The sequence below is a fragment of the Lampetra planeri genome, chromosome 38 (genome assembly GCF_965212315.1).
Source record: "Lampetra planeri chromosome 38, kcLamPlan1.2.h2, whole genome shotgun sequence".
Classification (NCBI taxonomy): Eukaryota; Metazoa; Chordata; class Hyperoartia; order Petromyzontiformes; family Petromyzontidae; genus Lampetra; species Lampetra planeri.
Genome location: NC_136144.1, coordinates 4,651,629 through 4,669,074, shown reverse-complemented (window position 1 = coordinate 4,669,074; position 17,446 = coordinate 4,651,629). Strand labels below are relative to the sequence as shown.

Here is a 17,446-nt window from a genome sequence, read left to right as displayed (position 1 = left end):
AGATCGGCTTCCGTGTGGCCACCCCAACCTTGAATCCCCCCCCCCGTATGTTGAACTTCTTTCGCGCCGTACCTAGCAAGCCGTGCTAATCTCCATCTCTCTATCGAGATCAACTCAGGCCTCCCGTGAAGCACGTGACTTCCCTGGTGCCACCCCGACTATGAACCCCTCCGCTCTCGATTTGAAGCTTCCGTGACTGCAAGGATTCATATTCTTATGTTTTTTCGATAAAGTCACGTAGGTAAAAAAATTAAATTAATAAAAGTAAAATAAAAAATAAAGTTATTATATGTTTTCATTTGCTATACAGCCAGATAATACGACAAATCGCTAACCTTAAACACCCATTTGTTCATAAAAGTTGAAGGCGGTATAGTACTATATTAATAGAGCAAGTGCAGAATCACTGAACCGGAATTGATAGGCTGAAAGGATTTAGCGCGGGGCCCTTGAAAGTGCGGGGCCCGTAGCTACTACACGTGCAGCTACTACACGTGCAGCTACTACACGTGCAGCTACTACACGTGCAGCTACTACACGTGCAGCTACTACACGTGCATCTACTACACGTGCAGCTACTACACGTGCAGCTACTACACGTGCAGCTACTACACTTGTAGCTACTACACGTGTAGCTACTACATTTGTAGCTGCACGTGCAGCTACTACACGTGCAGCTACTACACGTGCAGCTACTACACTTGTAGCTACTACACGTGTAGCTACTACATTTGTAGCTGCAACGTGCAGCTACTACACGTGCAGCTACTACACTTGTAGCTATTACATTTGCAGCTACTACACTTGTAGCTACTACACGTGTAGCTACTACATTTGTAGCTGCACGTGCAGCTACTACACGTGTAGCTACTACACTTGTAGCTATTACATTTGCAGCTACTACATTTGTAGCTACTACACGTGTAGCTACTTTTGCTACGATGATAATCCGGCACTGTTCCCCGAGCTGCCAGTTCCGGTGAACATTCTGGCACCAAATTCCGCGGAGACCTCGCACAAAACTGTAAACGGGTTGACACATTTTCTTACAAAAAGCACAACTACAATCGACCACAACAATGTTTCTCGCCACCGATCCCCCTTTACGGGATCGCTGCTGCTGCTGCTGTCACCCATCCGAGAATCTCAACCACGGTCCAGAAGAGCAGAGTGGCGAGCAAGAGTGGAACAACGTGGACGTCCACAATAATAATAATAACAACAACCACCTCATCTTCTTGGTTCTTTCGGTAAAGTCACGTAAAATGGAAATAATAAAATAATAAAAATGTAACATCATTAAATAATTCTCACGACGTTTCCTAGGCAGAGTACGTTACTGTTAGTAGCTCAGCTTATTGGAGAGTATATTTAGATTTGAAGCTTTCGTGACTGCAAGGTTTCATATTCTTAGGTTTTTTCGGTAAAGTCACGTAGGTAAAAACATTAAAATTAATAAAAGTAAAATAAAATAAAAATCACGACGTTTCGGAGGCAACACAACCTTCCGTCTTCATATTCTTAGGTTATTAATTTTAATGTTTTTACCTACGTGACTTTACCGAAAAAACCTAAGAATATAGAGTATATTTAGTATACTGATTATACTATGTAGTTTATACTTTAGTTGTTTACGTGGTGGTTTAGTTACTGCAGCTACATACTATTAACATTCCTTCCCTTTATTAATGTTACCCCTATCCCCCTCCCTTTGATGCTGCTAATCCTGCATAATGCACGGACTTTAAACCCCCCGCCAAACCTCCTACGCATTTCACAAGTAGTACTAATCGCATATCTGCATTTTCCCTAATTATGCTAAATTCCTCTTGATACGCAAATTATTTTGTCAAGGCGCTCTTCGCCCCTCCATCCCAGCTTAATAGTCGCTCCAAGCCTGGGGCGTGTCATTCAGACTCTGTCTTCTCGACAGACCTGTTCTCCACCTGCGGACGGCTGCTTGCGTTGTGGCCGAAACGTCGAGAGAATTATTTAATGTTTTATTTTTATTATTTTATTATGTCCATTTTACGTGACTTTACCGAAAGAACCAAGAAGATGAATCCCTGCAGTCACGAAAAAAGCTTTAAATCGAAAAACAACCACCTCCTCATTCGAGACTCGAACATCATGGAACCTCCTCCTGGCTTTTGAGAATTCCTCCTCGAAGGAACTGGTGGTGAAACCATCAACCGCGTCATCAGAATATCAGCAGGCCGATCGATGCGCGGCGTCTCCTTCACCATTGGAAGATGTAAAGATGATAGATTTGAAGCTTTCGTGGCTGCAAGGATTCATAATCTTAGTTTTTTTCGGTAAAGTCACGTAAGGTAAAAAATGACATTTAAATTAATAAAAATAAAATAATAAAAATCACGACGTTTCGGAGGCAACACAAGTCTCCGTCATCAGGTGGGACCGTCACAGCCAGATTTGCTGCATCAAGTGAGGCAGGGATTCCAAGATGCAAGCTCTTAAATACAAGTTAAGGGGGAGGAGAGGGGGGGAGCTTATCAGAATGTGGTAGCCAATGAATGGAACGTATTGGGAGGGGGCGGGGCTAAAACAGAGCACGAGGTGCACCGAGACGTGGGCGTGTTTGTGCGCCGTCGTGATTTTATTTTTATTTTATTTTGATTAATTTTAATTTCATTTCTTACCTACGTGACTTTACCGAAAAAACTAAGAGTACAAGATGTAAAGAGTCCGCCGTGGCCATGCTAGCGAAACGATGGGACCACAGAGTAAACCGCGACATCGTATCTTCTTGGTTCTTTCGGTAAAGTCAAGTAGAAGGGAAATAATAACATAATAAAAATAAAACATAATAAAATAATTCTCACGACGTGGCCGAAACGTCGTGAGAATTATTTTATTGTGTTTTATTTTTATTATTTTATTATTTCCCTTCTACGTGACTTTACCGAAAGAACCAAGAAGATGAATCCCTGCAGTCACGAAAGCTTTAAATCACTACATTGTATGTTCTCCTTCAATAGCAGAACCACACCAACTCTCTCATGAAGCTCTCTCGCGGTGAGCAGACGTTGGCATTTTGCTCTTAAACATGTTGCCATGCTCACGAATACAACGTCCATGTAAATCAGCTCAAGCCTCCTGTAAATCACGTGACTTCTAAAGTACAGGTTTTATTTTTTTGTGGGTTAGATCGCTTAAATATAAATGTGTCGTTAAACCCGCCACGACCCGACACAGCCAATTAGTAAGGTTTGTCGGGTAAACAGAACGTGGCCAATTCGTTACTAGTCCAGCTCACCTGTGTGTTGGAGAGCAACCCCAAAATATTTACAATCTGAGAACAACTAGCATCATCAGGCGGCAGCCAGATCAACACACCGGTGTGCTGCACTAGTGTAGAGGTGTTACGGGAGGGCAAACAAACACACCGGGCGTGGTTATGCCCGTACGCGAAGAGATGCTTACATCCACGTCCGCACCGTTTAGCCTGGGGGGCTAACACGGCGCTGGGATACCCCACGGCCCCACCCCTCGGTGGGGGAGTTGCTATATAAGGCGGTGAGCCGGAGGGCTCGGGGTTCAGTGTTCAGCCTTAACCAGCGAAGCAAGAAGACCGGCTAGATAGGCCCTGGGACTCCCCTGGATCGCCGTCCTTCTCAGGACCGACCAGGGCAAGCCAGTGGTGTGGCCCCGAGAGCCCAGAGCCGATGCTCTTGTAAGAGCCGGTCTGGGGACTCAGGGTGCCGTGATCCCAGCTTAACCAGAGCTGGGTCAGCTAGCCTCCCCTAGCTCTGTAGTGGAGGACCTGGGAGTAGGCTAGCCGGGACAGAGATTGTGGGATCTCCCTGTTAGACGGGTGAAGGGGCCGATACCCCTTCGAGTGTTGTATATCTCGGCCTGTAATATACAACTGTGGCCAATAAATAAGTGTGCCTCCGACTACGTCGTCCAAGTCTCCTTGAACCTACTACACTAGTAACGAATTGGCCACGTTCTGTTCACGTGGCATATTGGTCTGTGTGGCCACCCCCACTCTGAATTCCTCCCCCCGCCCCCTGTGAAAACAGACACCGCTCCCTCCTCCACACCGCTCACTTCTACTCGCTCCTTCTCTCTTCTCGCTCACTCCTCCCTCAACCTCTCATCGACGCCGACCTCTCATCATCCCGGACATCTTGGCGCGGTCATTCCCTCTTCTGCCTCCTCCTCCTCCTCGTTCTCTCTCTTACTGCTGCTCATCTTGAGCCGTGCCCTCCTAAATTTCGATTTCAAGCTTTCGTGACTGCAGGGATTCATCTTCTTGGTTCTTTCGGTAAAGTCACGTAGAATGGAAATTATAAAATAATAAAAAATAAAACATAATAAAATAATTCTCACGACGTTTCGGCCACAACGCAAGCAGCCGTCCTCAGGTGAAGACCAGGTCTGTCGGGGAGACAGCGTCTGAATGTTGGGGAGACAGCGTCATTCAGACGCTGTCTCCCCGACAGACCTGGTCTTCACCTGAGGACGGCTGCTTGCGTTGTGGCCGAAACGTCGTGAGAATTATTTTATTATGTTTTATTTTTATTATTTTATTATTTCCGACCGTGCCCTCCTCTTTGCCCGTCTCAGGGAGGACTTCCATCCCGGCTTCCACTCCGTTGCCTGCGCATCTTAGAGCTCCACGGTGGCGAGATGGTAACTATTCTTAGGTTTTTTCGGTAAAGTCACGTAGGTAAAAAAATTAAAGATGGAAGCTTGTGTTGCCTCCGAAACGTCGTGATTTTTATTTTATTTTTATTTTACTTTTATTAATTTAAATTCTTTACCTACGTGACTTTACCGAAAAAAACCTAAGAATATGAATCCTTGCAATCACAAAAGCTTCAAATATAGAGATGTTAACTACCTCGCCTGGTATGCAGGAGGTCTTGGATTCTATCCCGAACCTGACGTCTGTTGTATATTTGGAATTTGCATGTCTCTCTCTCTCTCTCTCATTCTTCATCACGTTGGCTAGGAGATGTTAACTACCTCGCTTGGTATGCAGGAGGTCGTGGGTTCGATCCCGACCCTGACGCCTTTCTATATATGTGTAGTTTGTGTGTCTCTCCCCCCGGGATCGCATGGATTTTTCTCCAGGTCCTCCGGGTTTTCCCTCCACTTTTAGAATCAACATCGCGCGTTTGGAGTATTTGGCTGTTGTACATTTCCACACGACGATAAGCCACTTGGCTGAGCTCTCATCTGTGATGGCCAGGTCGCTTCTGAAAAAGAGCCGTGCATAGCTCAGTGGACCTTACCTGGTAAAATAAATCAATAATCCCCCCCCCCCCCGCGTTTGCTGAGCGTTTACACATCTGACTCTACCCCCCTCCCCGTGATGTGGTGCCACGGGTACGTGGATGTACAGAGTGCTTAAAAAATTGTTTACACTCCTGAGAATTTGCAACAATACCACAATAAATGTGCCTCCTCCGGGCTCTGGAGACCACCTGGAGAAGATTCCAGGCCACGCGCTGACAACGATGGCGAACGAGTGGAGACTCTGACTTTTTGAAGCTATTAGCATGACATTTGTTATCACGTTACAGTGTACTATTATCCGTTTTTTTTCCATTAAAACCGAAAATCCCATATGAGTGTGAACATTTTTTTGAAGCACCCTCTACTTTGACAAACGCCACTACTTGCCGAAACACCCTCGCAGAGGCAACGGAAACTGGAAAAGGAACTCGCCGCTCTGCTGATGTGCATGCGCGCAAGGGCTTTCCACGGCGTAACACCTCTGCCATCTGGCGGCAAGGTGTGGGAACAAAGGATACCATTCATGCACCAAAGGGAGGTGTCCCTGAACTGATCGTATTACTTGCTACTAATCGAGCTGACGCAGCTGCAACGCACATCACAACATAATATTGCAATGAACAATCATTTCATGGTCGTGTGCTGTGAAGAAGGACCATTGCCCAAACCGTCGGCTATTACGCATGTTATTTTCATTTGAAGGCCACAAAGACAAAGACCCCCCGCGTAGCCTTAACACACTTGTTGGGCAAGTGCTGTTAGCGAGTAGCACCTTTGAAGGCTCGCACGACACACGAGGGGGTGGGTGGCCAGCACCACACCAGGCAGTCCTCTCTCACCCCAGTGACGATGTTTATACACCGCACCAGGTACTTATTTAAGGCGGAGTGGATCTAGGCGAGACCCAGGACCGGTTCAGATAATCGCCACTGGCGTTAGTGGCCGCGAGCGGGAATCGAACTCGGGCCGCGGCAGAGGTCGCAACCGGGTACCCGATACCCGTACCCTACCCGATACCCGGCTACCCGTACCCGGCCGGGTACGGGTACGGGTAGCCGTTTGCGACCCTGGTGCGGCCGGGTATGGGTACGGGTAGGCCGTGAGTCACTGGTGAGTAACCGTTTGTCACTCATTTCGGGTAGGGTACGGGTAGCGTACGAGTACCCGTACCCGGCCGGGTACGGGTACCTGTTTGCCACCCTGGTGCGGCCGGGTAAGGAATCAAAACCCGTTTGCGACCTCTGGGCCGCGGGGTTCGTAGCGCAGCGCGCTAGCCACTGCACCACCGCTCCCCACGTTTCAGTCGACACCAACACGAGGCACGGCGACGTTGGCTGGTGGTTGTGCATCATCCCCAATGCGGCATCAGCAGCGGCATCAGCAACGTAATGTTTTAATATAAAATCATTGCCATCGTTGTAATTATCATTATTATTCTAAGTGTTGACAGCATGATGGGCTCGCTGAGTCTCAAGACTCTTTTGCAAGAGGGTGCTGCCAAGTTTATCTGGACGTTTGGCCCACGTGTGAGATCTGGCGTTGTTTAACACACAAGTCTGAACCCTGCCGATGAGAAACTGACGCATTGATTACACTAAGAACGCCGCGGGGAAGGGAGGAAAAAAAATTACCCGTAAAAACAAAGTTTTTCACTATAAATCCTTTATATGCGTGGCATCGGTTTTATTTTATTATTCATTTCTGTTTTTCTTGACTAAGAGTTTCATTTTTATCACATTGGTATTTTAAATTAAATATAATTGTTTTTTTCCTAAAAAGTGGAAAATTTTGGAAAAACATTTTTACGGAAATAAATTGTCACGCACAACGAGACTGTGTGCAAAATGTCAGCTCGATTGGATCACGGGAAGTGGGTTAAAAAACGACCGAGAGATTTGCACGGTCGTAAGCGCGCAAGCAAGCTAGCAAGTGAACTTAATATAAAGGATTTAAAAAGGAAAATCACCCCCACAGAAGTGCTGCGTTACTGATGGGATGCGTAAAACGATTACTGGATGTGTTTTTTTTATGCACAGAGAGAGAGAGGGGTGTGGGAGGGTGGGCGTTTGGCCTGATTGCATAATTTGTCAGTGTCTTTTTATTATGACACAGTACTACACAGGAGCATGGGTGTTGTATTCTTCGAATTCTCCCCCGACACACACCCACAGCCCCCTCCCCCGCTGTATATTAAATTAATAGTGGGGGGCGTCTTATAATCCGGTGTGGGTTGTGGTGTTGGTTGTGGTGTGGTGGTGGGGTGTGTGTGTGGTGGGTGTGTGGTGAGTTAGATAGTGCAGCGGTTAGCGCTACGCTGCGCTATGAACCCGGCGACCCGATTCGATTCCCGCTCACGGCCAACACCAGTGACGATTATCTGAACCGGTCCCGGGCCTCCCCTAGGTCGACTCAGCCTCAAACGAGTACCTGTTGCGGTGTGTAAACATTGCCACTGGGGAGACAAAGGCGGCCGGGCGTGGAGTTGGCCATCCACCCCCTCGTGTGCCGTGCCGGCCTTCAACGGTGCTCGCTAACAGCGGGCAAGAAACACGCCTTCGTGGTGCGTCTTACTTTCCGGCGCGTCTTATAATTCGGAGAATTCGTCATTGCAGGTGGCGAGTGAGAGCGTGACCACGGCGCGGTGTCGTGGCAGTGGTGGAATATCGCACAAACATCGTCTCCCTCTCTCAGGGGAGATTTTAACCTCTCACTATCACCCCCCACTCTCACCCCCCACTCCCCACTATCACCCCCCACCCCATTCCCACTCCCCACTACCACCCCCCACTCTCTCCCCCCTCTCACCCCCTACTCCCCACCATCACCCCCCAATTCTCACCCCCTCCCCCCGCTCTCACACCCCCCCACTCCGCACTATCACCCCCCAATTCTCACCGCCCCCTCCCTCCCCACCTCTCACTCCCCCCCCTCCCTCCCCCCCTCCCTCCCCCCCTCCCTCCCCACCTCTCACTCCCCCCCCTCCCTCCCCACCTCTCACTCCCCCCTCCCTCCCCACCTCTCACTCCCCCCCTCCCTCCCCCCCTCCCCACCTCTCTCACCGCCCCCTCCCTCCCCACCTCTCACTCCCCCCTCCCTCCCCACCTCTCACTCCCCCCCTCCCTCCCCCCCCTCCCCACCTCTCTCACCGCCCCCTCCCTCCCCACCTCTCACTCCCCCCCCTCCCTCCCCACCTCTCACTCCCCCCCCTCCCTCCCCCCCTCCCTCCCCCCCCTCCCCACCTCTCTCACCGCCCCCTCCCTCCCCACCTCTCACTCCCCCCTCCCTCCCCACCTCTCACTCCCCCCCTCCCTCCCCAACCCTCCCTCCCCCCCCTCCCCACCTCTCACTCCACCTACCCTCCCCACCTCTCACTCCCCCCCTCCCTCCCCCCCTCCCTCCCCCCCCTCCCCACCTCTCACTCCACCTACCCTCCCCACCTCTCACTCCCCCCTCCCCACCTCTCACTCCCCCCCCTCCCTCCCCACCTCTCACTCCCCCCTCCCTCCCCACCTCTCACTCCCCCCCTCCCTCCCCCCCCTCCCCTCCCTCCCCACCTCTCACTCCCCCTTCCCTCTCCACCTCTCCCCCCCTCCCCTCTCTCCCCACCTCTCACTCCCCCCCTCCCTCCCCCCCTCCCTCCCCCCCCTCCCCTCCCTCCCCACCTCTCACTCAACCTACCCTCCCCACCTCTCACCCCCCCTCCCTCCCCACCTCTCACTCCCCCTTCCCTCCCCCCCTCCCTCCCCCCCCCTCCCCTCCCTCCCCACCTCTCACTCAACCTACCCTCCCCACCTCTCACCCCCCCTCCCTCCCCACCTCTCACTCCCCCTTCCCTCCCCACCTCTCCCCCCCTCCCCTCTCTCCCCACCTCTCACTCCCCCTCCCTCCCCACCTCTCTCACCGCCCCCTCCCTCCCCACCTCTCACTCCCCCCCCCTCCCCCCCTACTCCCCCCCCTCCTTCCCACGGGAGGTGTATGTGTCCCCGAATCTTGTTCGAGTTAAAGTGCGCGGCGCGTCGCGAGGGAGGGAGGGAGACAAAGGCGGCCGGGTACAAGTACGGGGGAGGGAGATTAGCGGGGGGCAACACGTGAGACAGAGGAACACACACACACGCAACAAAGACAAAGATCCCCCGCATAGCCTTAATACACTGTTAGGACAAGTGCTGTTAGCGAGCAGCACCTATGAAGGCCGGCACGGCACACGAGGGGGTGGGTGGTCAGCAACCACGCCCGGCCGCCTTTGTCTCCCCAGTGACGATGCTTACACAGAGCAGCAGGTAGTAAATTAAGGCTGAGTCGACCTACAGGAGGGAGGCCCAGTTCCGGTTTAGATGCGCGCCGATTTAGAATCGAACTCGGCTCTTTGACGGGTTCGCGGAGCAATGCGCTAACCGCTGCGCCACCGCTCCCTGCACTGAATATTTGATAAAACATAAACACCCACGCGTATGGCACACACACACAAATCATACTACTGCTGCTACTACTACACACAAACACTCATAAGCACCACACACGAACACATAAACACACACAACAACAGGTGGCCGTGACGTCACCACGGCGCTTGTGCCAGGCTAGGTGCGCAAAGTCACGGGAGAAACCCAGGTGGTACGGGTTGAATGCTGTGCCAGGCTAGGTGCAGGAGGTCACGGCAGAGACCCAGGTGGTACGGGTTGACTGCTGTGCCAGGCTAGGTGCACAAAGTCACGGGATAGACCCAGGTGGTACGGGTTGACTGCTGTGCCAGGCTAGGTGCAGGAGGTCACGGGAGAGACCCAGGTGGTACGGGTTGACTGCTGTGCCAGGCTAGGTGCAGGAGGTCACGGGATAGACCCAGGTGGTACGGGTTGACTGCTGTGCCAGGCTAGGTGCAGGAGGTCACGGGAGAGACCCAGGTGGTACGGGTTGACTGCTGTGCCAGGCTAGGTGCAGGAGGTCACGGGATAGACCCAGGTGGTACGGGTTGACTGCTGTGCCAGGCTAGGTGCAGGAGGTCACGGGAGAGACCCAGGTGGTACGGGTTGACTGCTGTGCCAGGCTAGGTGCACAAAGTCAGGAGATAGACCCAGGTGGTACGGGTTGACTGCTGTGCCAGGCTAGGTGCAGGAGGTCACGGGAGAGACCCAGGTGGTACAGGTTGACTGCTGTGCCAGGCTAGGTACACAAAGTCCCGGGAGATACCCAGGTGGTACGGGTTGACTGCTGTGCCAGGCTAGGTGCAGGAGGTCACGGGAGAGACCCAGGTGGTACGGGTTGACTGCTGTGCCAGGCTAGGTGCAGGAGGTCACGGGAGAGACCCAGGTGGCACGGGTTGACTGCTGTGCCAGGCTAGGTGCAGGAGGTCACGGGAGAGACCCAGGTGGTACGGGTTGACTGCTGTGCCAGGCTAGGTGCAGGAGGTCACGGGAGAGACCCAGGTGGTACGGGTTGACTGCTGTGCCAGGCTAGGTGCAGGAGGTAACGGGATAGACCCAGGTGGCACGGGTTGACTGCTGTGCCAGGCTAGGTGCAGGAGGTCACGGGAGAGACCCAGGTGGTACGGGTTGACTGCTGTGCCAGGCTAGGTGCAGGAGGTCACGGGAGAGACCCAGGTGGTACGGGTTGACTGCTGTGCCAGACTAGGTGCAGGAGGTCACGGGAGAGACCCAGGTGGTACGAGTTGACTGCTGTGCCAGGCTAGGTGCAGGAGGTCACGGGAGAGACCCAGGTGGTACGGGTTGACTGCTGTGCCAGGCTAGGTGCAGGAGGTCACGGGAGAGACCCAGGTGGTACGGGTTGACTGCTGTGCCAGGCTAGGTGCAGGAGGTCACGGGATAGACCCAGGTGGTACGGGTTGACTGCTGTGCCAGGCTAGGTGCAGGAGGTCACGGGAGAGACCCAGGTGGTACGAGTTGACTGCTGTGCCAGGCTAGGTGCAGGAGGTCACGGGAGAGACCCAGGTGGTACGGGTTGACTGCTGTGACCGACAGAAACACTACCTGTGCCGTCTCTCCCGGCGATCCGCTCATTGTTACACACGGACACGCACACACACACACACTGACATATACACACACTCACACGTACACACACGTGTACACACACACTAACATATACACACACTCACACATACACATGTACACATAAGCACACACACTAACACGTACACACACTCACATACACACTGACATATACACACACTGACATATACACACACTCACACACACAGACTGGCATATACACACACACTGACATGTACACACACTCACACATTCACACACACTAACACGTGCACACTTACACACATAAACACACACACTAACATGTACACACACTGACACATACACATGAACACACACACTAACATGTACACACATTCACACACACTAGCATATACACACGTACACACACTCACGCGTACACATGAACACACACACACTAACACGTACACGCGTACACCCCCACGTGTACACACAAACAGATACGCGCACGCATAAAACTACACACACAAAGATCCCCCGTATAGTCTCAACAAGTGCTGCTAGCGAGCACCTACGAAGGCCGGCACGGCACGCGAGGCGGCACCACGCCCGGCCGCCTTTGTCTCCCCAGTGGCGTCGTTTACACACCGCACCGTCTACTCGTTTGAGGCTGAGTCGACCTAGGGGAGGCCCAGGACCGGATCAGATAATCGTCATTGGTGTTGGTGGCCGTGAATCGAACTCGGTTCTTCGGATTAATAGCGCAGCCGCTACACCACCGCTCCACATAACAGAGGCACACACACACACGTACACACATTGACAGACACACACACATTGACAGACACACACATTGACAAACACACACACATTGCCAGAGACACACACATGAAGACACACACACATTGCCAGAGACACACACACAAAGACAGAGACGCACACACACATCGACAGACACACACACATTTCCAGAGACACACGCATGGAGAGACAAGGAGACGCAACGCGCACAGAGACAGGAGACACGGAGACACTCGGGGAGACACGGAGACACTCACAGAGACACGGATACACTCACGTAGACATCCAAGGAGTAACTGAGACAATCACGGAGACACTCACGGAGTAAGACACTCACGGAGACACTCACAGAGAGACGGAGACACCGAGACAATCACGGAGACAATCACGGAGACACGCACGGAGACACGGAGCCGTAACCCAGCAAGAGAATGAACGAGAGACACCCAGGGGGTCCCCAGAGAAGAAGACGCGACAACACTGATCAACAAAGATCCCCCGTGTAGCCTTCACAGGCTATCGGGGCAAGTGCTGTTAGCGAGCAGCACCTGTGAAGGCTACCGGCACTGTGGCACACGAGGGGGTGGGTGGCCAGAACCACGCCCGACCGCCTTTGTCTCCCCAGTGTCGATGTTTACACACCGCACCGGGTTACTCATTTAAGGCAGAGCGGATCTAGGCGAGACGCTGCGCCACCGCTCCCCACTGACCAACAGGCACACGGAGACAGTGACGGAGACACGGATGGAATAACAACACGGAAACACACAAGAGAGAGAGAGACATCAAGATCGTACGCGGACTCGTGGAGACGCCGAGACACTCACGATCCCACAGAGATGCTCACGAAGACACAGAGAGACACACAGGGAGACACAGAGACACACAAAGACACATAGAGAGACACGGAGACATTGAGAGACACACAGAGAGACACACAGGGAGGCAGAGGCAGAGACACACAGGGAAACAGGGAGAGACACACGGAGACACAGAGACACAGGGAGACAGGGAGAGAAACACGGAGACACAGAGAGAGACACGGAGACACTGAGAGACACACAGGCAGAGGCAGAGACACACAGGGAGACAGGGAGAGACACACGGAGACACAGATACACACAGGGAGGCACAAAGAGACACACGGAGACAGAGAGAGAGAGAGAGAGAGACACGGAGACACAGGCAGAGACACACGGAGACAGAGAGGGACGCTTAGAGACACACAAGGAGACACAGAGACGCGGGGGAGAAACTGAGAGAGACACACACACACGAAGACATGACGAAACGCACAGAGGCACACTTACGTGGAGACAGCAACAGGGAAACGTTCACACGAACGCAGAGAGCATCATGAAGACACGGAGACACACAGAGACACGCACGAAGACACGGAGACACAGAGACACACAGAGACACACAGAGACACTCACGAAGACACGGAGACACACAGAGACACGCATGAAGACACGGAGACACACAGAGACACGCACGAAGACACGGAGACACACAGAGACACGCATGAAGACACGGAGACACACAGAGACACGCACGAAGACACGGAGACACAGAGACACACAGAGACACACAGAGACACTCACGAAGACACGGAGACACACAGAGACACGCATGAAGACACGGAGACACACAGAGACACGCACGAAGACACGGAGACACGTGAAGACACGGAGACACAGAGGCACTCATGAATACACGGAGATACACAGAGGCACGGTCGGAGACACTGAGGCACTCATGAAGACAAATACGGAGACATCGAGTAGAATATGGAGCCTCGTGGAGACAGAGAGAGAGACAGACACAGGACACACGGACACACAAATATACGGACAGACAGATACACGGAGATACACAGACATACGGAGACACAATGATAGACGGACACACGGAGACACACAGACACACGGATACCCACTGCTACACGGAGACACACAGACAAACGGAGACACACAGGGAGACACACAGACACACACAGAGACACACAGACACACATGGAGACACACAAACACACACGGAGACACACTGCTACACGGACACATACAGATACCCAAAGACATATAAAGACGCGCGGAGATGCCCAGACACACGGAGACACACGGAGACACACGGACACCCACGAAAACACACGGACACCCACGGACACCCACGGAGACACACGGAGACAGACGAAGACACACGGAGACCCACGAAGACACACGGAGACCCACGAAGACACACGGACACCCACGGACACCCACGGAGACACACGGAGACAGACGAAGACACACGGAGACCCACGAAAACACACGGAGACCCACGAAGACCCACGAAGACACACGGAGACACACGGATACCCACAGATACACACAAAGACACACGAAGACACACGGAGACACACAAAGACACACAAAGACACACGGAGACCCACGAAGACACACGGAGACCCACGAAGACACACGGAGACCCACGAAGACACACGGAGACACACGGATATGAAGACCCAGGGAGACGACACGGACACACTCACCACTCACTCACACAGGTGTACGGCGAGTCACAAGCCCGCCCCCCCCGTCTCTCCGTTCCCCTTAACTCCACTACCCCCTCTGCATCCCCTTCAGGTGAGCAAACCCCCCACGGTGTCAGCTCTACCCCCCCCCCTTCCAAGCGCCCCCTCTCGACCCCCCCCCCTTGCCTCGACGCAGACCCCCTCTGCCAACGCTGTGGACCCCTCCCGTGGACCCCTCCCGTGGCCCCCCACGATCGGCTCACCTCGCGAGTGCGTCTGTGGCGAGCGGAGGTGTCGACGCAGAGCGACGAGCAGTCCACGCGGTTCGTGGCGACCTCCTCCAAAAGGGGGGGTCCCCGAAGCAGCGCGCGCACGCGCCCGCGCGCGTGACACACAGATCCCGAGCCGAGCAAAGGGGGTGGCAAGGGGTGGAGAGCGGTGGTGGTGGGGGGGGGGGTCCCTGCTTCCTTGAACAAAGCGAGGAAATGGGGGGGTCCGCGGACGATCCAAGAAAGGTTTACGTGGAGAGAAAGGGGGTCGTGGTGGTGGTGATTGTAGGAGGAGGAGGAGGGGTGGGTAGACGGATTTGGAACGAGCTGCAGAGAAGGAATAAACGAGGGGATATCGGTCCCCCCCCTGGGTTTGTCGAAGAGGGGGTTGGTGAGGGGGGTCCCCGAGTTGATGGAGTTGGAATGATGGGGGGGTAGAAGGGGGGTCCTTGTGTATCGGGGGTCCGGAGAGAGAGAGAGGGGAGAGAGGGGATCGCGCGCGAGTGGAGGAGTCGCTGCGTGCCTCGCGCCTCTGCCGAGACGAGCGGGGGGAGGGGCGGGGGAAGGGGGGGAGGGTGGGGGAGAGAGGGGGGAAGGGGGGGGCTGATGCTGCTGCTGATGATGATGAAGATGTTCGATGCTGATGATGGTTGATGATGGAGATGCTGTTAATTATCAACAATCGTGATGATGGTTGATGTCAGTGCTGCTGATGATGATGCTACTGCTGATGAAGGCAGTGATGATTGATGCTGCTGCTGTTGATGATCGATGCTGTTGCTTATGGAGATGATGGTGATGATGGTTGATGTCAGTGCTGCTGATGATGATGCTACTGCTGATGAAGGCAGTGATGATTGATGCTGCTGCTGTTGATGATCGATGCTGTTGCTTATGGAGATGATGGTGATGATGGTTGATGATTGAGATGCTGTTGATAAAAACAAATGTGATGATGGTTTATGTTACTGCTGATGATGAAGATGATCGTGACGGCTGATCCTGCTGTTGGCAATGGTCGACGCTTTTCATGATCATGATGCTAGTGGTTGACTTGCCTCCTGTTGATGGCAATGATGATGCTGATAGCAATGTCTGCTGTTGCTGATGATTAGTATTATGAATGTTGCTGATGATGATTCTGCTGATGTTGATAATGCTGATGATGCTGCTGCTGATGTTGATACTGCTGATGATGCTGCTGCTGATGTTGATAATGCTGATGATGATTCTGCTGATGTTGATAATGCTGATGATGATGCTGCTGATGTTGATAATGCTGATGATGCTGGTTGATGCTGCTGCTGATGGTTCCTGCTGATGACGGTGCCTGCTGTTGCTGATAATTGTCGTTGTTGATGTCGTTAATTATCAACGATGTGGCTGATGATGATGATGGATGCTGCTGATGATGTTCACGATGAAGACCGCTGTTGCTGCGATTGTTACTGATGCAAATATTTATTTTCGCTGCTGCTAACTGCTGATAATGCTGCAGCTATTGCTGCCTGCTCCTGCTGCTGCTGCTCTTACTCCTGCTGCTACTACTGCTCTTGCTGCTACTGATGTTGCTATTACTGCTTCTGCTAATGCTACCGATGTTGTTACTGCTCCTGCAAGTGATGTTCCAGTTATTGCTGCTGCTCATGCAACTGATGTTGCTACTGCTGCTACTGATGTTGCTATCACTGCTGCTCATGCAACTGATGTTGCTACTGCTGCTACTGACGTTGCTATCACTGCTGCTGCTCATGCTACTGTTGTTGCTACTGCTGCTACTGATGTTCCTATCACTGCTGCTCATGATACTGATGTTGCTACTGCTGCTACTGATGTTGCTATCACTGCTGCTGCTCATGCTACTGTTGTTGCTGCTGTTGTTACTGATGTTGCTATCACTGCTGCTGCAAATGCAACTGATGTTGCTACTGTTGCTACTGATGTTGCTATCATTGCTGCTGCTCATGCTACTGATGCTGCTACTGTTGCTACTGATGTTGCTATCATTGCCGCTGCTAATGCAACTGATGTTGCTACTGTTGCTACTGATGTTGTTATCACTGCTGCTGCTAATGCAACTGATGTTGCTATCACTGCTGCTCATGCTACTGATGTTGCTACTGCTGCTACTGATGTTGCTATCACTGCTGCTGCTAATGCAACTGATGTTGCTACTGCTGCTACTGATGTTGCTATCACTGCTGCTCATGATACTGATGTTGCTACTGTTGCTACTGATGTTGCTATCACTGCTGCTGCTAATGCAACTGATGTTGCTACTGTTGCTACTGATGTTGTTATCACTGCTGCTGCTAATGCTACTGATGTTGCTATCACTGCTGCTCATGCTACTGATGTTGCTACTGCTGCTACTGATGTTGCTATCACTGCTGCTGCTAATGCTACTGATGTTGCTACTGCTGCTATTAATGTTGCTATCATTGCTGCTGCTAATGCAACTGATGTTGCTGCTATTGCTGCTGCTACTGCTGTTGTTAAATCCTCACCCAGATTACAAAACAACCCCTCACACCCCGAACCCCTCGACGTAACCCCCCATTCTACCCCCCTGCATCCCTTACCCCCAGTTGGGGTCTCTCTGGGTAAGATCATTCAGCAACAGCGTGGTG

The 17,446-nt window shown here is 52.5% G+C and overlaps 1 protein-coding gene across 1 annotated transcript in view; it reads right to left on the bottom strand.

Annotated features, from left to right (window-relative positions):
• Positions 1–4,606, bottom strand: part of LOC144731160 (sodium- and chloride-dependent GABA transporter 3-like) — a 25,587-nt gene extending 20,981 nt beyond the window's left edge. Inside the window, exon 1 of the mRNA XM_078612125.1 lies at positions 4,568–4,606. Within this exon, the coding sequence (XP_078468251.1) occupies positions 4,568–4,606 (39 nt within the window). The remainder of the gene's footprint in view (positions 1–4,567) is intronic.
• Between the last annotated feature and the right edge of the window lie 12,840 nt (positions 4,607–17,446).